Source organism: Geospiza fortis, unplaced genomic scaffold (assembly GCF_000277835.1).
Source record: "Geospiza fortis unplaced genomic scaffold, GeoFor_1.0 scaffold95, whole genome shotgun sequence".
Lineage (NCBI taxonomy): Eukaryota > Metazoa > Chordata > Aves > Passeriformes > Thraupidae > Geospiza > Geospiza fortis.
In genome coordinates, this window is record NW_005054333.1 from 3,831,726 (window position 1) to 3,854,907 (window position 23,182).

Sequence of the window (23,182 nt, forward strand, 5' to 3'; positions counted from 1 at the left end):
CAGCACCTTCACACATAGATGCCTAAAGTTAAACATGTTGGGTGAAATCCTGGCCTTAGCGAGGTCAGTGCAAAATTCAGCCATTGGTTTCGATGGACCTCATCCAGGATTTTCACTGGGAATGAGTATCCATAATTCCCTGGGAGCTGAGAATCTCCAGCAAGCCTAGAAATGATGTAATTTTTATTTATATTTCTAAACTTCTAAGCAACCATGCTCAAGAATTTTTGCCTTCAGTACTTACGCATGATAAAACCAGTCTTTCCATAAACATTACAGAAGGACCAGAGGAAGATGTATTTATATCTCAAATTGTCAGCAGCATATAGTTTGTACCAATGTTGTTTTGCTGATGTTGCTGAGCTACTTTAAAAAGTGAGTACCTTGGTGGGGTGTGTAATTTCATCACCAATGTCAAATGACTTCTAAAGATGAAACTTCTCTGATGCAAATGACTAAAAGATGCTTTGAATATGTTTGATATGATATATCAACTTTTAAGATGAGGAATTAAGTTATCTTTATTTTTTAAATCTGAGACACGCACTCACTGAAGGAATTATTTTAACTGTCACATATGTCAGAAGAGCATGACTTACCCAATACTGAGATTTTAATAGTCACAAAAACATAAATAGATAGCATGTAGACCTTCACCAAGATACATTAAAAAAAAATCACCAAAAAGATAGGTCTGGTTTGAGTATTTTGTAAGGACATATGGTTGCATTAACAATGGGTCTTTTAGATTCATGTTACCAGACAGCCCTGCTTGTGTGGTATACACATAACCAGTAAACAAAGCAGAAACTGCTCTGTACTGTCCTTAAGGTAGCAATATAGGAATGATTTTCATGATTCTTCAGAAGCTGGGCTTGCTTTACATCCACATGAAATGCTGTCATCACTAGGTCCGAGCCCGGAGGATGAACTGCAGAAAAGGGGAGAGGGGGGGAGGAAAAAAAAAAATAAAAGGAGGAAATTGGTTTTCACAACACACTCAAAGCCTGAGTAACAGAGGAGAACTTTAATTATCTCCAGTCACAAAGAGAGACAGGAAATTTGGACTTTTAATTAGCCATTTGGAGTGCAGTTGGATATTTTTTTAGCAAGATAATTTAAACGCGAATAATTCAAGTCTGACTAAATGAAATTCACATAATCAGAATGCAGATAATTGAATTTCTACTGCATTCATTAATTCAGTGTGGAGGTGTGTGTGAAGACTTCTATGATGAGCTGTCACAGCTCAATAAAATCTCAGTCAATTAATTTTTTCATTATCTTAGTATTACATCAACAAAAAAGAGAAGCATGTGCATGTGTATGTATGGATATATAATCTCAGAAAGTAAGGATATACAGAATTCACCTCTCTGAATCAGAGTCTGCATCGTTTTTTCCTTTTTTTTCCTCTTCATCTTCTACAGGAAAACGTCTGTTCAGAGAGGCGAAACTGAGAATGGCATCAGCAACAGAGTATTTGGTCTGTCCAGACACACAGGCCTCCATGTCCTCTGGGCTTAGCTGAGTCTGTAGGAAGAGGTGAAGCCTACTATCTGAGAGCAATAATGCATCTCGTAGGATCCTGGAAAAGGAAATAAAGGCAAATGTTTATATATGACCTGCACACACACACATATATATATATATTCTAAAGTGTTTTCCCAGTACAAATTCTAAATGATGTCCTGCTTTTAAAGTTTTCAGATGAATCCTAAATTAGTAACAGAAGGCAATGAACATATTAAAATGATTAGGTGCGTGTTACTTTCTTATTACATTATTTGGAATTTTAGGTGAGTAAAAACATGAAGCTAATAGTTAGGCACATCTGCTATTAGAATAACTTCAAGGACATTTCTTCCACTTAACCATCTGCTATTACCACATGGATCAATTAATGATTTTTAAGCAGTTGGGGGCATATACTCTTGCAAAAATTTGGTTTCTTTTTTTTTTTAATAGCCAAGCTTTTATAAAAATTACAAGTCACCGATTTGTTTGGTGGAGTAAAGAAGTGTGTAAGAGACAGTGTGTAGGCAGAACAGACTTCATACATGTGCAACATCAGGACTTTGGAATACCTGTCAACATCTGAGCCAACACTAGCCAAAATTATGCTGATTTTAATTTACTTGCAGATAGTTTTCAGGGCCTCTTAAATTTTATTTAATTCCAGCTATTATTTTCAAAAATAGGTTTTAAAATTTGGTTCATATATATTTTAAATTAAGCCTCCAAATAAATTTAGCACAGAGTATTTACTTAAAACACATGAAATTAAACAAAATACAATATATTCCAGTAACACAGAAAGTTGTAGAGAGACTTTTCCAAGGCCTGAGAAATGAGGATCATCATCTCTATTTTTAAATAAAAGATATGCAACTTTTCTTCAACATTTCTTTAAAGAAGGAATTCTTTACTATACAAATCCTAGAATGATTAACAACAAACTTCTTCAATTTGTGTATATGGTTTTACTTGTGTAATAAAGACATCAGAGGCTATGACCACGCCAAAGAATACTCCACAGAATATTATTAAAATATCTTTAAACATCTCAAAGCTACTCAGACTCAATACTTATTTATACCCGTTTAGGCTACAGTTTTTACCAAAAAAAGTCATTGCTGTGCAACAGGAAACAAGAGATGACATTAATGTAAGAACTAGTAAGAGCAGAAAGAAATATTGCATTTTAAAGGTACTCTGACTAAAATGAAAAGTGTAACTGATTAGTTCCTTCTCTTGAATAAGATTAATGGTGTGTTTGGACTGTAACGTTTTAAACACAAATACGTTCTGAAAACTGTTCTCTAAAGCGGCCAAGATTACAATAACATTTAATAAACACACAAAAGGATTTCTGGCTTCATTCAAGCCCATAAAAATCTGTCAAATTAAAATAAGTAGTAAGAGATATCTACATGAAACCACAAGATACTTGTGTGCATGCACATTTCACTTGCCTAGGTGAACACGCAGTCTCAACCAAACAACTCTAACTCTGACACCTTCCAATGAGGAAATGTCTCCAACAGCCCTAATGATCTACCAGGTGTGGGTGAAATTGAGCCTCAGAACGACCACATTTTGCTGAAGTTCAAAATAAGCACACTTTTCACACACAGAGAAAGCCTTTTTAATCCAATCTGAGTTCTCACAATTTTAATAGCAAATATCCGTCTGTAAAATCAATGTGGGTAATGTATTAACAGACAGAAAAACTTCTTTGTAGTCTAAAATCCAGCAAAAGCTGTGTAAAAATGATTCAAAACAATTTACAGGTCCACACACCTTGACAGCAACAGCTTCATGATTACAGTTTGAAAAGCCATCATTCAGCAGCCACTAGAAGAGGATTTCAGCCTTGACTCTTGATAAACGCACATTCCAAACAAAGACAAACATTGCAACAAAAAGTAGAGGTATCATTCCAAACAATAAATCCACTTTTATAGTTTATGCAAGCAGCAGAGTAAATATTCTACTTCTCTTAAAAAATAAAAAAAAACAACAAAAAGAAGAAAAACAAAAGAAAAATAATGTGCTGGAGTTTCCTGTAGAGTAACTACAGTTACTGTTTTTCCCAGGCACAGTGAGGAGATGCACATTTCTGCAATTCTAACATTTGCGTGTCTAATGCCAAGTAACACAGCAAAAAGCCAAGTCATTAAATTCTGTGAATGGCATTTAGTTTCGCAGATTTTCCTCTTGCTGTACCTTCAAAAGTTTCCTGCCAACCAGTGAAAACACGAGTAACTAACTGTTCATGAGATTACACTACACTTACAGCTCTGTTGCTGTTTGAAATGTATTTTATTTTCTTTATAAAATAACGGGTAATCTTTAAAATTGATTTTAGATGGTTTGAGGCATTACACCAGAGAAGTAATGAGCACTAATGTCAATGATATTGGACACAAATTCATTTTAGCTTTATTTCATGTCCAGTACAATTCTGCTAAGCCTTGAACTGCAAAAGCACTGTTATTAACTCGGCAGTAACCTAACACATGGAACAGCAAACAAAAGTGATAAGAGTACAGACTGATCAGGACCTCAAGGCTACTGTCCTTTTTCTGCAGCTATAATTCAATTTCCAATTTTACTTTACATTGGACTCATTATTTCACAGTAATTTTCTTTTCTGCTTCATAGTGCCATCTGGAGGTGAAGGGAGTGAAGAGAAACCAAGGTGCAGAATTGGAAAGATGTTCACAAAGCTAATCACACCCATACTCATATATGTGTATGTGTGTGTTCACTATGTGTTCACATTGAGACCAAACACTCAATGCATTTTGCAAGTCATTTAAAACCATCCTGAAAGCAGATATACAAATACCTTTTACCTCATTGTACCCTTGAAGAATTTCTGTTTTCTCTTAATTAAAAAATAACTGCTGCTTTTCCCACCTCCTCTGAACCAAAAGGTTAGACTGCTTTTTAATTGCAAGCTTCAAGCAACCAAAATGTAAAATAAATTCTGCACTACCCCAGAAGTGCTATGCTTTTCTGTTCAAAATACTCTTTCTTCAAGGGAATACCCACACATTTGTCACCAGATGGTACTAGTAGTATTTAGTGCTGGTATAGCAGTTGCTCTCTGGGGGCTTTTGCTGTCCTGGGGGCTCACTGTGTGAAGGGCTTGACATTTAAAAAGTAGACTTGGCTTCAAGGACTTAAAAAATTAAAATTACAAACCACCACCTAACAAATTAAAAAGGCAGGAGGAAGGGAGGAGCGTCACAACATTAATACTCGGATGTGTTCACGGAGGCCGGACGCGTGCGCAGTCTCGACACAGCAGGGAGAGCTCCCAGCGCTGCTTCTGCACTTTCACTGCAGCCCGAGCAGGCAGGGCTGTGCTCACAGTGATGGAAATCAGCGCTCCTGGAGAGTCACGGCTCACGGTAATCATTCCTATGAACTGACTGAGCACACTGACGAGAACAACAGACCTTCTATGCACGCCTGCAAGAACGAAAGGCTAAACCCTGCAAGTCTTGATCCCATCAGCAGTCATTACTTGTCAGAGATTTCACTCCTCTTGGCCAGATTGCTCACATGCATAATGACTACTTATGTGATTAAGGGGGCTGCAAGATAAGGCTCTACATTACAATCAGAGATAATAAAATAATTTTTTATTCATAGCCATGTGAATGTTTGTTTGTAAGCTTTCAGTAAATGCTCGTGATCTCTAGACCTTTAAAGAAGCAAGACTGAAAAACATCACAAGCAGAAGAAATAATGTCATTTTTGAGGAAATGCTGGATACTACATGAGGAATATTTCTCTTTTCCTGTGTTATGGCAAAAATATTTACAAATGAAAAAGCATGTGTTTTTTGTTATTTGGACAAGGTCCAAAATCTGGTTTTCTTCACCATGATTTTATTATGTATATTATACACTGTTCTGCTGGAGAAAAACAACATATGGCTGAACAGTACAACTTAGGATTAACTAAAGATTTCCTGTATCTACTGTAACCTAATACAATGACAGATGCATACTTGAATGTGTGTGGAAGGTTAACACTCCGATTTTGTTTTCAACAAATTTACTCTGCCCATTTACAGCAGCTCACGAGAGCAAGGGAAAAACCCGAGGAGCTGAGAGATGGATGACAGCCTGTGCTGTAGTGCCCTCTGTTGAGCATCCAGCCCCTCAGCCCCAGCCCACACCAAACAAAGCCTCAGTTTCCTCTTTATAGAAGCTGACTGTGCTTCCTCCTTCACATTTTATAAGGGAGGAAATGTTACTGATATCAAGCAATTGTGAAGCAACTGTTGGGTATGTGATAATGCGCGCGGTTAGGAGAAGATTAAGCCACATGCGCTTGCTACACATTATTCCCTCACCAGATAGGAAACAACAGCAAGGCTCCACTGGAGAGAGGCAACTTGCCCAAGGTGGTTCCACCTGCCCCACAACTGCCAATGCTCCTGCCTGAGCCCCAGTCTCCCAGTTTCCACATCCCTGAGACAGCACCCAGGAGACACCTCCAGAAGAGACCTCTGACCCTGCACCAGCTGCAGCTCTTGGGACTGCAGTGGAAAAGGCAAGGAGGTGCCTGACACCAGACACCTTCAGAAAATGGCTCTGCCTTAGGGAGATTAATTCTGAGTGGCTTCCTCACTCTGGCACCCAGCAAGCCCAATGCACGGCCCTCTGCAGCAGCAACACTGTGGATGCCCTCTGTTCCCTGTGGATCTATGCATTTTGAGTCTCAAAACTCTCAGTGTCTTCCACCCCATCATAAACTGCATGTCTGAAAAGTAATTGAAGAGTAATCCTTCTCCCTAAATCACATAAGTTTTTGGGATCCGACTATATTCAATAAAAAAAAGTCATCAAATGAACTCAACTTCATTCAAAATGGCTTTGTTAATTAATTTTCTCATGAGCAAATCCACCTGATCTCCTCTGAGGGTAATCTAAATCCCAAAGTTAGACCTGCACAGCCACAAATGGATGAAAGAATCTTGCAGAAGCTAAAATTATAAGACAGTGTTTTAACTTTGGCCTCTAGTTTAAGAATAAACTTTTCTGTGAATTCACAGGCATCCTCAAAGAACAAGGATACTTAGCAGGAAAAACACGTAATTTTCCTTATTCTTACAAAGTAATTCATAATTGAAAAGGGGCTAGCTCACTTCCGTTAATGCAAATGGCCTCTTGAAATATTAAATTATGCCCAGACAAGAAGTGAGCTTTACAGCTCTTCATCACTCAGAGGTAATAACCTGTAAGACAAGCAGATCTTACCCTGCATTTGTGCAGTAAAACCAAATCAAAATGGGACACCTGTTCCCAGATTTCACCAAAGTCTAGTGCTTAATTTCCCAGCTGTTGGCCTAATTCTTATGCTACTGTGCTCAGCACGGAGGGGCTTCACAAAAGCTCTAAGTACACACTGTGCCCTGTGCTAACTCACCCTGAGTGGGAAGTGAGGAAAGATAACAGAGCTCTGTAGCCATCCACATATAGGCAATATGGAAGTGTTCCCAGGGCCAGAAGCTGAGCACTAGAGAGCTTCCAGCTGCTCAATCCTGGCTCCAGCAAAACCAGGCACTACAGCAATCTGGTCATATAGCACAGGGCACAAACCTGGTCATACAGGCACAGGGCACAAACCAAGATTTTGAAAGATCTAAACCCGCTCTTCAGAGATGTCTTGGATCCTGGTAACACCTGGGAGTCCTGCATCACAAGCAGGCATTTAAAAATGTTACCTGCAAACCTCTCCCCAGACAGATCCACATAGGCTCCAATCTAATTTCTTCCCACTGCCACAAAGAAACGCCAGTAGGATTGTGAGCTTGTCATTGCTGGGGTGAATGGAGCTCTCAGCTTAGCAGTTTTGGGTTAGGGTCCCCCCCTTTCTACTGCATCAGAACGTGCAGCATCCAGATAAAGACCTTCAGTAAATTCCAGTGTGTATGTTTATTATTTGTATTATATGCTTATTACATGTAATATCTATATAACAAATGTATATTGTTCATATATGCCTATGACAGACATAGAACATACATCTATACAGAATATATGTGTATATTTTACATACATATGTATATTATACCTATATATTATACATAGGTATATATATATTTTATACTAACTCTCGTTAGGGAGTTCCACAAAATTCAATTTCACAAAAAGAATCATAACCTTTGGTTCAGCGTCATAAATGGGGGTGGGGGGAAAGCATCACGGCAGCTGAACCAATAGGAAGGTCCTTCTGTGAGCAGCAGCAGCAGCATCAGCACAGCGGAGCCAGCCAGCAGAGGGCAATGGCACAGCACATTCGGTGCCAGGCCAGTGCATCTCAACAGAACCTCTGAAAATTCCTTCCAAATGCTCCCCAAGGCTGAGAGAAAGCTGGCACTTTTCTTGCACTCAAGTTCAAACACTTAAATAATTCCCTTACAATTGAGTTGCTTCTTTTCCCACTCCTGGACTAACAGCAGCATAGTGAAATGTTCCACATGCTGTCATTTTCTGCTGTCAGTACTCATTTCAGCTACAGTCATCCACAAAATTGAAGCATGAGGATGTCTTTTAAGTTAATCTACCTTTCTGTTCTGACTTTTGAAGTGCAGACAGCAGTTGTAAACATTTCTGATGCTGATATACCTTGTTATCAGACTGGCCTCTTTCAAAATGAGAATGTTTTTTGAAATACAACTACTCCATGGGGCAGCACAGCTAAGACAGAAGTGCTCAGACACTGGAACCTGAGCTACCACACTCTTCATATTATCACTGACATGCTTCTAGGAGCATAACCCTTCCATTTCACTGCTTTTCTTTCCTGAGGTGTAAAAATATCTTCTAATCCTTTTCTGCTTTCTCTTCCCTGTCTCACGTGCCTTCAGCCAGTATTTATTGGCTGACCTTTTGGCCACAGATCCTATATAACTGCATGCAGAATATTATTCCTGCAGCAGTTAGCTGTCCCTGCCTTCAGCTGCTAAGCCTAACAAATATACCTCAGGAGCAATGATTTGTTGTCTGTTAGGGAGGCTTATAATGCACTGACTGGAAAGAAGATGAATAGCCTCTAGCTGCAGTGTTTCACCATGCCCTTACCCCGAGCAGCAGCTAAAGGCAGCCAGCAGAGGCACACACAGCTCCTGCTCCAGCAGCTGCGAGCAGCCTGCCGTCACACCAGCAGTGCCAGGGCACGACAAGAATGGTAGAGAAAAGGCAGAAAATTACACCAACAGGGGCTCAGCCACTGCAGAAGGTGAAGTGGTCATAGCAGTGGGACTGGGGGATGCAGCACTGAAACTCATACACTGCTCCCTTGTAATGCAGGTCAGGGTCTAGCTAAACCTGAGGAATGATTTTATACAGATTGCAGCTGCAGTGAAAATGTCACAGCTGCTAGAGCTTGCTTATGCTAGTGGGACTGGTAAACAAAGCAATTTGCATTTTAGGAAAGCTCTGTGTTAGGAGATCTCACTAGAGAATTCTCCCAGGCTCACAGGGGTTTAGCCCACAAAGACACTGATTTTCCATGAAAATAAAGGGCCTTATTGAAAGCTAGAAACAGACATCACAGTGAAAGATCTCCCAAACTTAGTATGCAATTACAAAGTGATTTAAATTTAAGCCTATTATCTATAATCAGTGCAATGAAACACAATGGAAAAGCGCCAGCTGAAGCCTCCTTATAACCAACCCTTAGAGCTGAAGTCACGTGTATGAATTATGACAGTGCAAGTAAAAAAATATAACTAAACGTGTAGCATGTACAGATGACCACATGGTGGCTCTCAAGTACCAGAGATGAGCTATTTTAAACCAGAAATTGATGACCTCATAAAAATTCCAACCCCTCTGGATAGGCTGTACTCACTTTTCCAGGAATTCTTGTAGACCCTGACGGCGATGGTCCACGTGATTAGGATTGTTCATGTTGAAAAACGGAGTTCTGGATGGCAGTTCAGGTAGCTGTCTTTATAAACAGGAAAAAAATACACAGTAAAACCAAATGTAAAAGAGCAGAGAAAAATGCAGAAAGCAAATGGCAACCCCAAGCATGTGAAAATCATGGGTTATGTTCCAGAAGCTTTTGAAATCAATTTGGGAACACAAGGTTGAGAAACTGAAGGGCCTCTCACACACCTCAAAGGGGAAAAATAAATTAATCTGTTTTTTCTGGTCCAGTTGTTAAGCCTGAATCCATGTCTGGCTGGGTCTCTTATGGTGTTTGCATGACCTAAGCACATTGAAGAAGAACACAGAGGAGGTACAAATACCTACACTAGACTGTTATTTCTGCTACTCATGCATAGCAAAAGAAAATACAAATCAAGTCTCTCACAAATTGGAGGGGGGCTCACCAAAAAAAGGTTGTAAGTACAAAACACATTCTTCTGGGTTTAAAGCCCATAAAATGCATTCTACAGAATAAACTTGTGCTAAGAAACACAGGATACTTTCCAGATCTGATTTCTGTAGTTCTCTGAATTAGGATGAAACAATACTTCCCTCCATGACTGACAGATTATTAAATATATAAAGTTGCTCACATAAGCACTGCATTGCTCTGAAGCCTCTGCCGGAGCCAAACAAATTCTCGATAGCGTCGTCTAACACAGGATGTTTTCCTTGTAAAGCATATACTGTTTGTCTGTTGGGAAATAAAAAACATTTACTTTGCAAATCAGCTTAAGCTAAAGTGCAGGCATGGTATTAACAACACATCCAAAATGTTATACTAATGCCCGAGACACCAATGGAAAGCTTGACATTAATTCAGTTTATGTTAAGGGCTGTGCTTTACCTCAGGCAGGACTGCTGACAGTTTCTACTGCTTCTCAGGGAAATACTTTTCATTGCCTTCTTTTTAAAAGCAAGGTATTTGGATTACAGTACAATTCACAGTAACAGGAAAAACGGATCTCAGAAAAAAGTTTCAGTAGATAACGTCTATCTTTGCAGGGGAAAAAGATTCTACCTATTCTAGTTACAATCCTGCAAACAGGTACACAGAGTTTTTGCAGTGTGCAGTCCCAACTTAAATCAAACCAAAGAAACCAATGTGGCTGCTCTCTGCAAGTAGCAGCACTTGGAAATTTTGCCACAGAAGACCATTAGCTCACTAGGAAAACGCCAATTCATCAAAAGAGAAACAATTTGTGGAAATTAAAAACTTTTGCCAAATTTTCCCACAGAGCATACACTTAGATGAAATCCCATATACCAGACAGGACTCCATTAATAAACTGCCTGCAGTCCAGCCCACCCTCCCTGCCTGCCAGGAGCCATAACAAGGTGCAGTCTGTAGAGAGCACAAAGATGTCAGCCTCCTGGAACAGAGGAGCACATCCAGGATACCACACAGTTTGAGAAGAGAAATGCTCTAAGAGCTGAGTAGAAGGGGAACTCAGCTGGCCTAAAAGCCAGTTAGACACAATACTTGGAGTCCACTGAGAAGTCTGGATGGTAGGACTGACCTAGGGACTTGATCTCCAAAAGCCCGGGCACTGTGGTGGCAGGAAGCTGAGTTGATAGCTTCAGAGATGCCGAGTGATGGATCATATATCACTGTATGCTGGCTTTGGCTGGGGGACAGTTAATTTCCTTCACAGTCGTTGGGGCTGTGTTTTGGATCTGTGCTGAAAACAGTGCTGGTAACACAGGGATGCTTTAGTTATTGCTGAGCATTGCTTGTACAGAGCCAGGCCTTTCTCCTCCTCACCCCAGCCCACCAGTGAGCAGGCTGAGGGTGCAAGGGAAACTGGGAGGAAACACAGCTGGGACAGCTGATCCCAACTGACCACAGGCATATTCCATACCATATGGCATCATGCTCAGCAACAAACTAGGGTGGAGGCTGGCTGGGGAGTGCCACTGAGGGACTAGGTGGCATTGGTTCCTTGGTGCTGAGCATACGTTTTCATTTGCATCACTTGTCTTTCTACAGTTTTATTTATTTTCTTTTTTTTTAATTACTTTTAATAAAATTTTAATTATTTTAATAACATTTCTTTATCAGTATTTTATTATTGCTATTTAATATTATTAATAGTATTATTATTAATGTTATTACTACATCTCAATTATTAAACTGTTCTTATCTCAACTCACAGGTTTTCTCTCTTTCACCCCCCCAGTTCTCCTGCCTCCATCCTGCTGGTGGGGCAGGGGGGATGTGAGCAAGCAGCTGTGTGGTGCTTAGTTGCTGGCTGGAGTTGAATGAAGACACACTGGGTCTAAACAACATCTCCCAAACTGAACAGTCACTGAGAAAGCTTTAATACATTTTTATTCAGAGGCACTGATGTCTGTGAAACAGTAATACAGCACCCACCCTGCCAAATCTACAGAATTTCTATTTACCAGAAATGAAAAATATAATTGATTTGGAAGCGGTACTTGAAGCACATTACAAATTTGAAAGTTTCACAACTCTGATTGCCACACAGGAGAGAAGTACTTATCACACAAACATTTAATAAGTCATCATTTGACTGCTTGCTCTCATACACTAACTGCTTAACTCTTCCACACAATAAGGAAATGCTTTCGGTCTTGTGCCAAGCATAAACCATGTAACTTGGTGCTCTCAAATACCTTCATTTTACACTGCAATTAAAATCCTTGGATCTAGATTGGGCAAATTAGGATAACATCTTCCATATGTGATCCACCAAAGAACAATCAAGAAAACAAAATTATGTATAGGACAGATTTAAGGCAAAAAGAAAGCACCATAATGCCAAGTGGACTCCCATTAATATATGCTGGACTACAATCACAAACCCAAATGCAACCACTTCACACATCCAAGCACCACTAAATTAGCATAATATGAATGTCAAGGTACACCGAAAACAACCACACTGCAGCAAGCAATAACTTGGCAAAAAGAACTGAGGAGAGTTTAAAGTACAAATAACCAGATAATTACTTGAAAAGAAAGTTGTTTTCCCATGAATATCTGAACATCAACATTCTTCTACAACAGTAAGATATCACCGTCTGCAACAGTCTTCTAGTTGATAAGTAAAGCTAAGGATTGGCTGTTGCAAGACACTGTGGAATGCACATGTGAACACATTAGGTTCCACCCCAGCGCTGCTAAACCTATGACATGACATGGCCATTGGCAAACCCACTTTACCTGTTCCACTGCATCCCAGTTGTTATAAAGATAATAATAGCCTCCAGCATCCCAGAAACAGAAATTCCATTTATACCCCAAAGACAACCCTGGCTTGGACAGAAACAGCAATAAGAGCTCAAAGAATCTGTTCTCATATTTTTATACTTACGTGAATAAATATCTCATAGTCTATGTAAGAATGCCATGAATCTTCTTTCTGTATCCTGGGGTCTCGCACCAAGACAGTTACAAATTCCTGTAAGTGCATAATAAAAATCAAGCAATTAATTTCAGAAGACAAAGGCAGCCTTAAGGACTCTCTTGATTGTTCTGCTGTTTCACAAACTACTGAGTCAGATTAAAAGCTGAACTGCTGTTTTATTGAATTTTGCAACCCTAAAAATGGAGAAGCATAAAGCAATGAATCATCTGAGCTACACCACATGTCTGGGAAAGTCCCTGCCAAATTGCTAGCTGAAAAGGAATATTTCAGATTAAGTAACACTGTGCAAAGTCATACATGTTTCATGCATGGGAGACGAGATCTTGGCAGGGACAAACTGAAAATCTAACACTCAAAGTCACCCATGTAAAGGAGAAGGAGGCAGGCATTTCAGGCTTTTCCCACATTTGTAATCAACACTGACAAAGAGCACAGCTGCAGATGCAGCACTGGGGCACTTCCGTTCCATCAACCTGCCCAAGGAAGCAACACAGCTACACTGTCCCATTTTGAAGGGACAATCATATAGAGTATTTCTTGTAGAAGTTGTCATATCTAGCTTACTTCCTTGTGATTTCTACGTTTATATAATGATTTAGAAGGATCCCAAAAGAGAGAGAGAGAGGGCCCGTGGACGTTACTATAATGTAACACTAATGGGAATTGGAAGAGACTGAAGAAAGAAATGTTTCTCAATACTCTCAGCTAATGATCAATATTTTGTTGTAGAAAAACAAAACCAAACCAAACCCCAAAATCCTGATAAATCTGTATATTCATGCTAGGATGGAAAATATTCCTTTATATATATATATATATATATATGTGTGTGTGTGTGTATATATATATATATATAAAAAAAAAATATATATATATATATATATAAATACAAAGGTCAAAAGTGTGCCTAAATACCATCTACCTCTGGAGCAAATGTAAAGGCTGCCGTACTCCAATTGCTTAAATAAACTATTCACCCCAAGGCTAAGCCAACCACTTAGCAAAGACTTAAAGAAAAGTATCACTTTAAGCTGTAGATGTATTCCCCCTGAGAGGAAGGCACTGCGCAGGATCTCCAGGTACAGGAATCAACTGTGGGAGGAATGACAGCATCTCTGGTAAAAAAACATGCTTTTTTTAGTGCATATTTGCATAAATCAAGAAATCTTGAACTAGAAAGCTCTCAAAGAGTGTCTTCCTATGTCCAAACCAAAGACATAAGAAATAAAAGCTTTATTCCTCAGCCAAGTATTCTCCTCTAACACACACTTGCATGTACCACCACTGCAAACCTTCAGCGGACTGACAGGAGAAGAACAACCTTGAAATGCAAAGATACACTTTTTTCTGGACAGCCATTGCACTCTGTAGGTAGCAGGGAGACATTCAAGGTCGGGATTAAATAATTTCCCTCCCTGATTTCCAGGTGTTACTGAGATGGGGAGCTTGTGGCCTGATGGCTGGACACAACTTCTGTTTTTATGTTCCTTAGCCCAGCTCCTGGTCCCAGGGGTGTCTGCTGTGTAATTGGTGGTTACCTTTCTGGTGAGTATCATGAACACCCTGCCAAATAAAACACATTTGAAAAGCTCCTCCTGCTGCCTCTGCTGCTTCTTTCATCGCTGAAGAGCACCAGAGGGCAAATTCTTCCCTGCAGCTTTTTAACCCCAAGCCAGCATGACACAAGAGGAACAAATGATCAGAGCTTTAATCATTTCTACCAGCTGAGGGTCATGCCTCTACTTTTACAAAAACACCAGTGGGACATATGAGGAAGTCACTTTTGTTCCAGAGAAGATATTCAGCAATGTGCCGAACACAGGAGAGGACACCATTTTTTGGGTTGTTTTTCTCCACCTGCCTCACTGCCTGTAATATTTATCATACATAGGTAGGTAGGTAGGTAGATAGAGCAGACTATCAGACCCACTGTACCATCTTTTTACGTCGCAAGGTTTTGTCTTCCCCAAATTCCTATTTCCCTGTGTCCCAATCTTCTCCAAAGCTGCAACCACTTCTCAACATACTTTCTTTCCTTTGCTGAGCACTGAATGCATCAGTCCTGCAAGTGGAAGAAGAGAAATTATGCCAAGAATGTTCGAACTAGACACTGCACTCATTTTCCCTTCAACTGCTGCAGCACAGGAGTCACAACCTCAGGCAGCCTGCTTATAACCTGACCTCAGCCTCCTTCCTCTCATCTACTGCTGTATCAGCTTCTTGTTGACTTTCCTTTTGTCCAGGTTCCCCAAATCACCCCATTTCCAAATAACCTTCCATAACCCTCTCCTTTGTACAGAATCAAAACAGTCTTTGAAGTAAAATACTTCTTTCAAAGTTTTACAGTACCAAAGTATTGTGACTAAAAGTTGCTATTGGATAAGATGTTGGTTAGCTATGGCTTACCTTGCAAATCATTCTAGACCACAAGATTTACATTGGAAAACTTCTGTACACATCTGTACAATTAACTAGTCACTGAGTTTCAACAAGGAGGAAGTTAAAACCCTTCAGACTCTACCTACCAAAGAAATAAGACCTGCTGTATATGCCATGGCAGGAAGTGTCTAAGCAGTAAAGAACTGAGCCAAGACGAAAAATGATGTGCAGAACAGCATAGCACCTCAGCAAAACACAGCCCTCAGACACAGTCAGTGTCAGCTTTGATATGAAACACTAGGATTTCAACAGAAGACTGGGTGTTCCTTTTTTTCCCCCCTTACTTACCGAAAAAATGACAATATTGAGTTTAGAATGAAGCAAGATAAACAGTAAGCAACTAGAAATGAAAAATAAAAATGTACAGCCTTTCTCAAGATTTAGGGTTACTTCCCCTATTCATCTCTTGAATCCAGGAAGTGTTATTCCCATTACAGATTTTGCTGCTCTGAAACAGTGGCATTGCACATGTAGACTGTTCCTTCTCTTGACCTTTAAGTCTTCTCCAGAATACAAGATCCCACTGGGAAAAGAGCATTGCTCTAATCAAAGCAGACCTAACCAGCCAGTATAAGTGATGATCCACTACCAGAAAAGATACCTATGCTTTTGCGCCCCTAGAGTAAAGGTCAATATTCACAAACAGGCTATGTTATGGTCCAAGCAGAGTCAGGTGGCAGAATACCCACTTCTCTGTGAGATTGCTGTTATATGCTCAGTGCATCCTGCATTCACTGGTCACAAACAACCAGAAGATTACAGCAATACTGGGTAATAACTGCCTTTCTCCTCTCTATGTACTCCACTCCCTCCCCATTTTGCTATAAAACTGAGGACACTCTCAACAGACATGTCTTTTCTCAAGTAAGGCACTGTACACCTGGGGGAGGTGACGCTGACCTCTCCCTCCCACAGACCACTTAAAGACTAACTTAATCACCTGTCACAAAACTGTACTGCAGTCCAGCTGTACAACACAGGAGACTCAGTACAAAGACAGCCGAGGTTTCAGGGACTTTACATTTTGCCAGCTGCAATCCTGTACAAGGTGTCTTCCCCCCATTGCCCAGTGCTGCTTGGTTTTTCCAGAACTACAGATCTATCTAGCTATTATGTCACACTACACATACTTTCAGTTTTGTTTTCTCATTGGTTTTTTTTCTTGGTTGTGTTGTTGGGGGTTTTTTGAGTGGCACAATATATATATCAATGCATGCAAGAATATGCGTCCTGTAACGCTTCAGAGCGACAATTCTCTCAAAACCAAAATTTGCTGTTAAAAGTGTCCAGGCTTGGGCAAGGAGGCCTCTTGCACTGGGAACAGTATATACTCAAAAGAAAGGTACTGGAAGATGTGGCATCTCCATTTATTCCTTCTCTCTGGAAACTACTAAATTCAGAGGCAAACAATTTTCTGTCCAAACTGCTAAAGCTATAGCTTTGATAGAGAGCCCAGCAGCAATACTGACCTGAACATCCTCATGAATATTCAGAATCTTCAAATCTGCCCCAAACGCAGTCAGAACTACTTAACAAGCAGAAATTGCAGAGCAGTTTCTCTGGCTGCATGTGCCTTTTAATTCCTGGCTAAAGCAGCCAGTTTAAGCGTGGCACTGGTGGTGTTTTGCTAACCTGTCCTCAAGGCCAGGAGCAGTCCGAGTAGACAGGGTCACACATAAATGACAAAACAGCCAAAGTGACACCCAAACCTGGATTACACCTACTCCCTCATGGTTACAGATCTATGCAAAGAACACGAGTGTTGACAGGAGACTTAAGGACAGCACTGAGGTCACATAGACGCAAGCCTGGAAAAACAAAATGTTCCATTTTGGATCTGCCTCAAAAAGAAAAACAACCCATAAAGGCAGCTGAAGCAAACACAATAAATCTTTCTCTTTTAATTTTTCTGTTTCTTTTTTTCTTCCCCTTCTCTCTTTTCTTTTCTTGGATATATTTCTGCATAATGCAATAGATTCCTCAGAGAAAAGGATAAGGCAGAACCCTTCCTATACAGAATCTGACCACAAAAAATGTGCCTTTCTCAGAAATCTCTTAACATTTTCCTACAAGGAAAATAGGAAATCTGACATGGAAATATCTATTTTTAATATGAGGGGAAAATCTACCACAATAAGGAGGAATAAAAATAATCTCACATTGGTTGACTATTTGTATTTAATCACTTCAGCTGCATTTTAATTCAAATGTCTGTGCTCAGGACTGTATCAGGTGATGAGCTTGTGCTCCTATTATACATATGATTAGTCAATAACCCCTGAAGAGTAATTTTCCACAAAGCTTCCAAGAAAAATAGCATATCCCATCAGGTTGCCTGTTAGTAAAAGGATCAGCCATGGGACTTTTCATGCTGTGGATGTTGGCATCTTGACTCCACGCATGCTGTGTAGTAAGGCTGATAAGGAACTAAGAGCTGAGGCAAAATATTTGTTGAAACCTCTAATGTTCATTGGACTGAGCAGAAGAGAACGTGCAAATAGGATTCTTGTGGTCTGTGCAGCTGGTAATCAGAGATCAGATCCAGATCCAACCATTGTCCCTATAAAATATCTAAAACTGATAAAAAGAAGACTCCATCCAAATCTTTCTCTCCCGTCTCAGTGTCTGAGCCCTTTATGCACAGTCACTTACTCTGAATGAAAATCTGATTCTTCTACCAGATTTTAACAGAAGGAACTGGCACTGCATCATTCCAGAATATTCTGTATCCTGGCAACTAAAAGTATGAAGAATACAACCAGTCTTCCCCGATCCATGCGAATCTTAATGAAATTCAATCCACAACTTGAATCCTTTTTTATTAAAGCTTAGATACCACTTACCTGTATTTCATGTTTTGGCGTCATCTTCACTGGTTTGTAGTAAAAAAAAATCAACCTGGGAAAAAAAAACAGAACAGACATCATATTGGTATTTAGTAGTTATTTAAAGGTCATTATCACTTTTGCCCTTTATTAGTAGACAGTGGAAAAAGCCAGGCATAGTGCCATATATGACAGAAAACCCACTGCATTACCTGTATCTCAGAATTTATTCATTTTTAAAATAATCCCTTTTTAGAAGCACTGGGCTAGTCCCCTTCTCTATGTATTTGTCATACTTGACAGTCCAATTCATCTCTGGAAGTCAGTGCTTTTCTTCTCTGCTCCAAGAGCCACCTCAGGGTTCAACCTTGCACCCACCTCCAACAGCTCCACTGAGCCAGCACTCCCAGCGCACACACACAGCCGAGGCAGTGCTGCCTGGGCGCCCAAGAACAAGTCTGTGTGACTGCAGCTGAGGTACAGAGACCCTAAAACATCTGAGTCAAAAGAATCAAATGCCCATCTTAACCATCTTCCTCAAACTCAGAGAACTGGAGACGCAAACTGCTTGGATCCTCCAGGAGAGCTAAAACTCAGGGAAAACTTCACAGCATCTGTGTTTTCAAACCTCCATGTAGGGGCGGGGATAATTAGACCAAAACGAAACATCTTGTCATTAACTTATATTTTAAATCTCCTCTTTTGCTGAAAATCCCAATAAATTTTTAACTGTGTCTGCAGTCCAATAAACTGGACAGCTTGTTCAGGACAGGTACCCACATGGGAAGAGCAGGACAGCTTTATTTATTTGCCAGCTTATATACACATCATCTCCTGTTTAGTGATATGGAGCTTGAGGCTGCTCTTGTTATTATACAACTACATATTTATGTCAAGCCCGGCCAAGGAGCGCTGAACACCCCAACCCTACCCAATGCCTCTTACAAACACTTTCAAATAATAAACCCCACCCATTTTAATAAAACAGAGCACAAAGATAAGCACACATACATTTCTTTGACCAGAAGTTATTCTGGAACAAACACTTTGTTGTCAAATTTCTATAGGGTCGGTTATATCAAAATGGGATACTCTGTTTCCAAATAAAAATGATCATACATAAGACTTCATCCTAAAGGGTGCCATTGTACAGTTCCCACCTCCATAAAGATAAGGCCATCATTTCACTTCTATAGCTAGAATGGTACTGATAAAGTAGGAATATCAAAACCACACTCGAATATTCTTTTTTTAAACTCCATTTATATATGCTTAACTAGCATGTATGTTCCAAGTTGAAGTTATAGAAGAGCACTCAAACATTTCTTGCTGCACAGGCTCAGCAGTGTCAAGCATCTCTGCAAGGTGGAAGTAAAAATTTGGCTTACTAGGGCTAACTGCTGTTAATGCAAAAGTATGTTAGAAACTTTCCTTTTGGAGAAATAACTGGAGGGCACCAGAACACATCACAGGACTTTCATGGAATTGCATAATCATTTAAGCTGTCTCCAAGATCATCAAGTCCAACCTTTGACTGACCAGCATCTTGTCCACTAGACCATGGCCCATAGCTGTTTCCTGAACACCTCCATGGTGTCTCCACCACCACCCTGGGCAGACTATTCCAATGCTTAACAACTTCCTTTCTGTGAAGAAATTCTTCCTGAGGTCCAGCCTGAACTTTCCTTGGCACGGCTTTGGGCCACGTCCTCTTGTCCTGTCACTGGCTGCCTGGAGAACAGGCTGATCCCCAGCCAGCTACAGCCTCCTTTCAGGCAGTTGTAGGGAGCAATAATACTTCCTCTGAGCCTTCTTTTCTCCAGGCTGAACATCCACAGCTCCCTCAGCTGCCCCTTGTAGGACTCAGTCTCCAGACCCCTCCCCAGCTCCACTGCCCTTCTCTGGACTGTGTCCAGCACCTCAATGTCCTTCACAAGTGAAGGACACAGAACCGGACACAGGACTCGAGGTGCAGCCTCACAAGTGCTGAGTACAGACAAAAAAATCACCTATGTTGGGCTCAGGCTGTTTGAAGAAGATTCTTTCTGCTATCCCTCCCCACTGAGTATAGCTGTAAACCTATACAGTTTGAGGTAATTATCCCCCCTTTCACATTTGAATGTGCTGTGGTTTTTTTTTCAAAATGGCAATGCAAAATTTTTTTTCCAGTTATGTATCTTTATTCCATCAAATTCTGCAGTGTGTTTCTCCCCTGCCTCTAAGCTGATTCAAGTGAGAAATTATGCAAGCCCAAAATATCTCATTCCTAACACTCCTAGCGAATGACAAGGCTGAAATAGCATGTTTCATTCTGTCATCTGTTTTTCTAATGACCAAGTTATGTGTTGGTACAGGTTAGCAAGAACAGCTTAAACTCCAAACAGCCATCACAATTTTAAACATTTAATAGCGAAAAAATTAATATTTCAGCACCAAAAAGCTTCCTAAAATATTTAAAATACATCAGTTTTTCATCAAGTAATTCGGAAAAAAAATCAACAATGGAACTGCAAGCCCCCCAAGGCTGCCTGATTTCAGTGAGATTGCCCAGTCATGCTGCAGCCACTTGCAAATATACTGAATGCAATATTCTGTCTGGTAGCAAGATATATATTTGGGGACCTCTGTAACACACGGAGAAGCCAGTGAAGCAGAACGCACAGTGAAGCTAGTAAAACTTCTGCTTAAGAAGTTATCTTTGTATCTTGAGAAAAAAACAGCCAAAATACCAGTGATGGAGAAAAACACCCATCAGAAGACAAACAGAAGGCTTTTGGTCTTTTTACTCTAAGCAAAATTTCCTCTGACAGCGAAATGAACAAGTGCTGGGAAACAGAATCAAAAAAGCCAGCGGTTGGTCTGTAGTTTTGATAAAACACTTCCTGCTGAGACTGGGAAAACCCCCCCACGTTGCTTTGAGTAAGTTTTGGTCCTGCTTCTGATCCATTATCAGTCTGAAAACTTCTCTTTTTTTTTTCTTAGTTTCATATACTATATAAACTGCTTCTTGCAGTACGTATTTTTTGTGGTTCTTAATTGCATAACCAACAAAACTGCCAGAGAACAGCTCCACAGCTGCTAACAGCAACCACTCAAAAGCAAAAGATTATGTAGGATGAATTGCCATACTTCCTGTGCCTGAAAAAGAACCAGGAAGAAGAGGGAAGAAAAAACCACAAGTACTGCAGTACTTCTCTTAGGGAAAACAGATAAACTGCAGTGCTCTTCTTAAGGGTAATAGATAAATAATATCAAGTATTTGATTTCATATTTTAGAGATTAGTTTCTATTTTAAAATCTAAATTAAAACAGATAATCTAACATTACTAGGGATATACCCTTTTATCATGTAGATGGACTGCTCCTGAAGGAGGAAGTGATTTCTCCCCAGCGTTCTCATACTGAAAGATAAAAACTCAAGCACTCATGCAGACAAAAACCACATCAACTTGCTCTAAGAACAGCATGAACAAATGCAAGCCCTCCTGGCTGCCTCACCAGTAGCTGTATTTAGCTGCACTGAAATTTTACAGTTTCACTCATTACTGGGCAGTGACTTATGCAATATCCTTATCAGCTCTGGGAGTGCTCATGCATTCCATGTGGTCAGTGTTTCCTCTCAAGGATAAATGACAGTAGTCAGCTCATCCATCCATCCATCCATCCATCCATCCATCCATCCATCTTTGGTTATTTCTAATCATATAACTAAATTACCATCTTCAGGCCTTAATGGGGAAGTGTGATTTAGTTTCAGACCTTGGTGATGATGGAAAGAACTATCCAGTCATAAGCAAAGTCCTCAGCTGTGCTTTCAGGGTTGTTCCCATGATCAGTATCAAATGAAACTTTAATTCAAGGCTTCAATATGACCAAGAGAGAGAGAAAAATTGAATCTCTAAATGCTTACAAGTCTTTCCTGCATTTTGTGTTTTGCTCACCTTAAGACTCAAACAAAGTCATAATAATTTTCATTTACAGCCTGTAGGAAGTTCAGCTGCATCCATACATGGAGCTCACTGTCAAAGAACATGCCCATGTGCATCTGGCCACACTATGTTCCTGAAAGGCAAGTGATCTGTGTGGATTTGTAAGGAAAACACACAGGCAGGGGTGATGGGGGAACTGGGAGGAACAGGAAGAATAATTAAGAGATGCTCTGGAGAGCTCAAAAAAACCCTCAACCTATAAAAACAGACCATTTTGTGTTGCCAAATTGACCACATCCTAACACAGCTTGGCATTTATGGCAATCAGATACATGGCTATCACAGAACTACGGCTCTGGTTGATGTGAAAAATCTTATTCAAATCCTGCTCCTCAAGCAGGGACTTTCAGTCAATCCAGAATAACTCAAATGCAGCATAAGCCTTCTACTTCACCTGTTCCACTTAACACCTGGGGTCAACCCAACTGTACTGATCAGACCCATGAGTTCACTCCTGTTCCTCACTGTCCATGAACCAGATGGTGAGGACTGAAATCCAAGACTGTGCAGGTCACTGAGCACATTTCCTCCTTTCATCTATCCTGATGGTCATTTGCCTCACCCTCAGCAAATTACTGTAAGGATCTGTGGGTCAAAAGTGAAAAGAGTATGAAAGTCATGAGCATTTTCATCTATACGCTACACAACAGTCAGGGGTCTGCAGCCTGCTTAGTGAAGTTCACAAAATGAAGTACCCCTTGAGCAAATCCTTCTCACTTCCCAGGATCAAAGTACCAGTTTCATCAGTGTTGTACCACAGTAGGAGCACAATCACTTCACTGCTGAGAAAAAAATTAGCACACTGTCTAAACTGCTTTTAAAAGAATGGGAGCTTTCCAAACCACTGACAGAATTCACACACCTTCCTTTCCACCACAATGCAATGTAGAAAGGCACTGCCAAATATCATGCCTTTGTGGCTGCACTTGAAATTCCCAGGCACTGTTGCCAAGATGCTTAGTTAACTACTCCTTCCTATGGAATTTCACTCCATTTAGTTTCTAAACACTTTTTTATGGCCATGAGGTATAAGACAGTTTCTCCTTAACCATTACATTAGCATTTCTCCC

At 40.2% G+C, this 23,182-nt stretch overlaps 1 protein-coding gene across 1 annotated transcript in view; it reads right to left on the reverse strand.

The window, feature by feature from the left end:
• Nucleotides 1-18,191, reverse strand: part of SNX10 (sorting nexin 10) — a 19,733-nt gene extending 1,542 nt beyond the window's left edge. The window contains exons 1-6 of the mRNA XM_005421742.2: nt 18,142-18,191; nt 12,806-12,892; nt 10,058-10,158; nt 9,382-9,480; nt 1,373-1,588; nt 1-931 (exon numbers count right to left, since the gene is read on the reverse strand). The exon at nt 1-931 is cut by the window's left edge and continues 1,542 nt beyond it. Of these exons, the coding sequence (XP_005421799.1) occupies nt 853-931; nt 1,373-1,588; nt 9,382-9,480; nt 10,058-10,158; nt 12,806-12,892; nt 18,142-18,165 (606 nt within the window). The 5' untranslated portion in view covers nt 18,166-18,191 and the 3' untranslated portion in view covers nt 1-852. The remainder of the gene's footprint in view (nt 932-1,372; nt 1,589-9,381; nt 9,481-10,057; nt 10,159-12,805; nt 12,893-18,141) is intronic.
• Between the last annotated feature and the right edge of the window lie 4,991 nt (nt 18,192-23,182).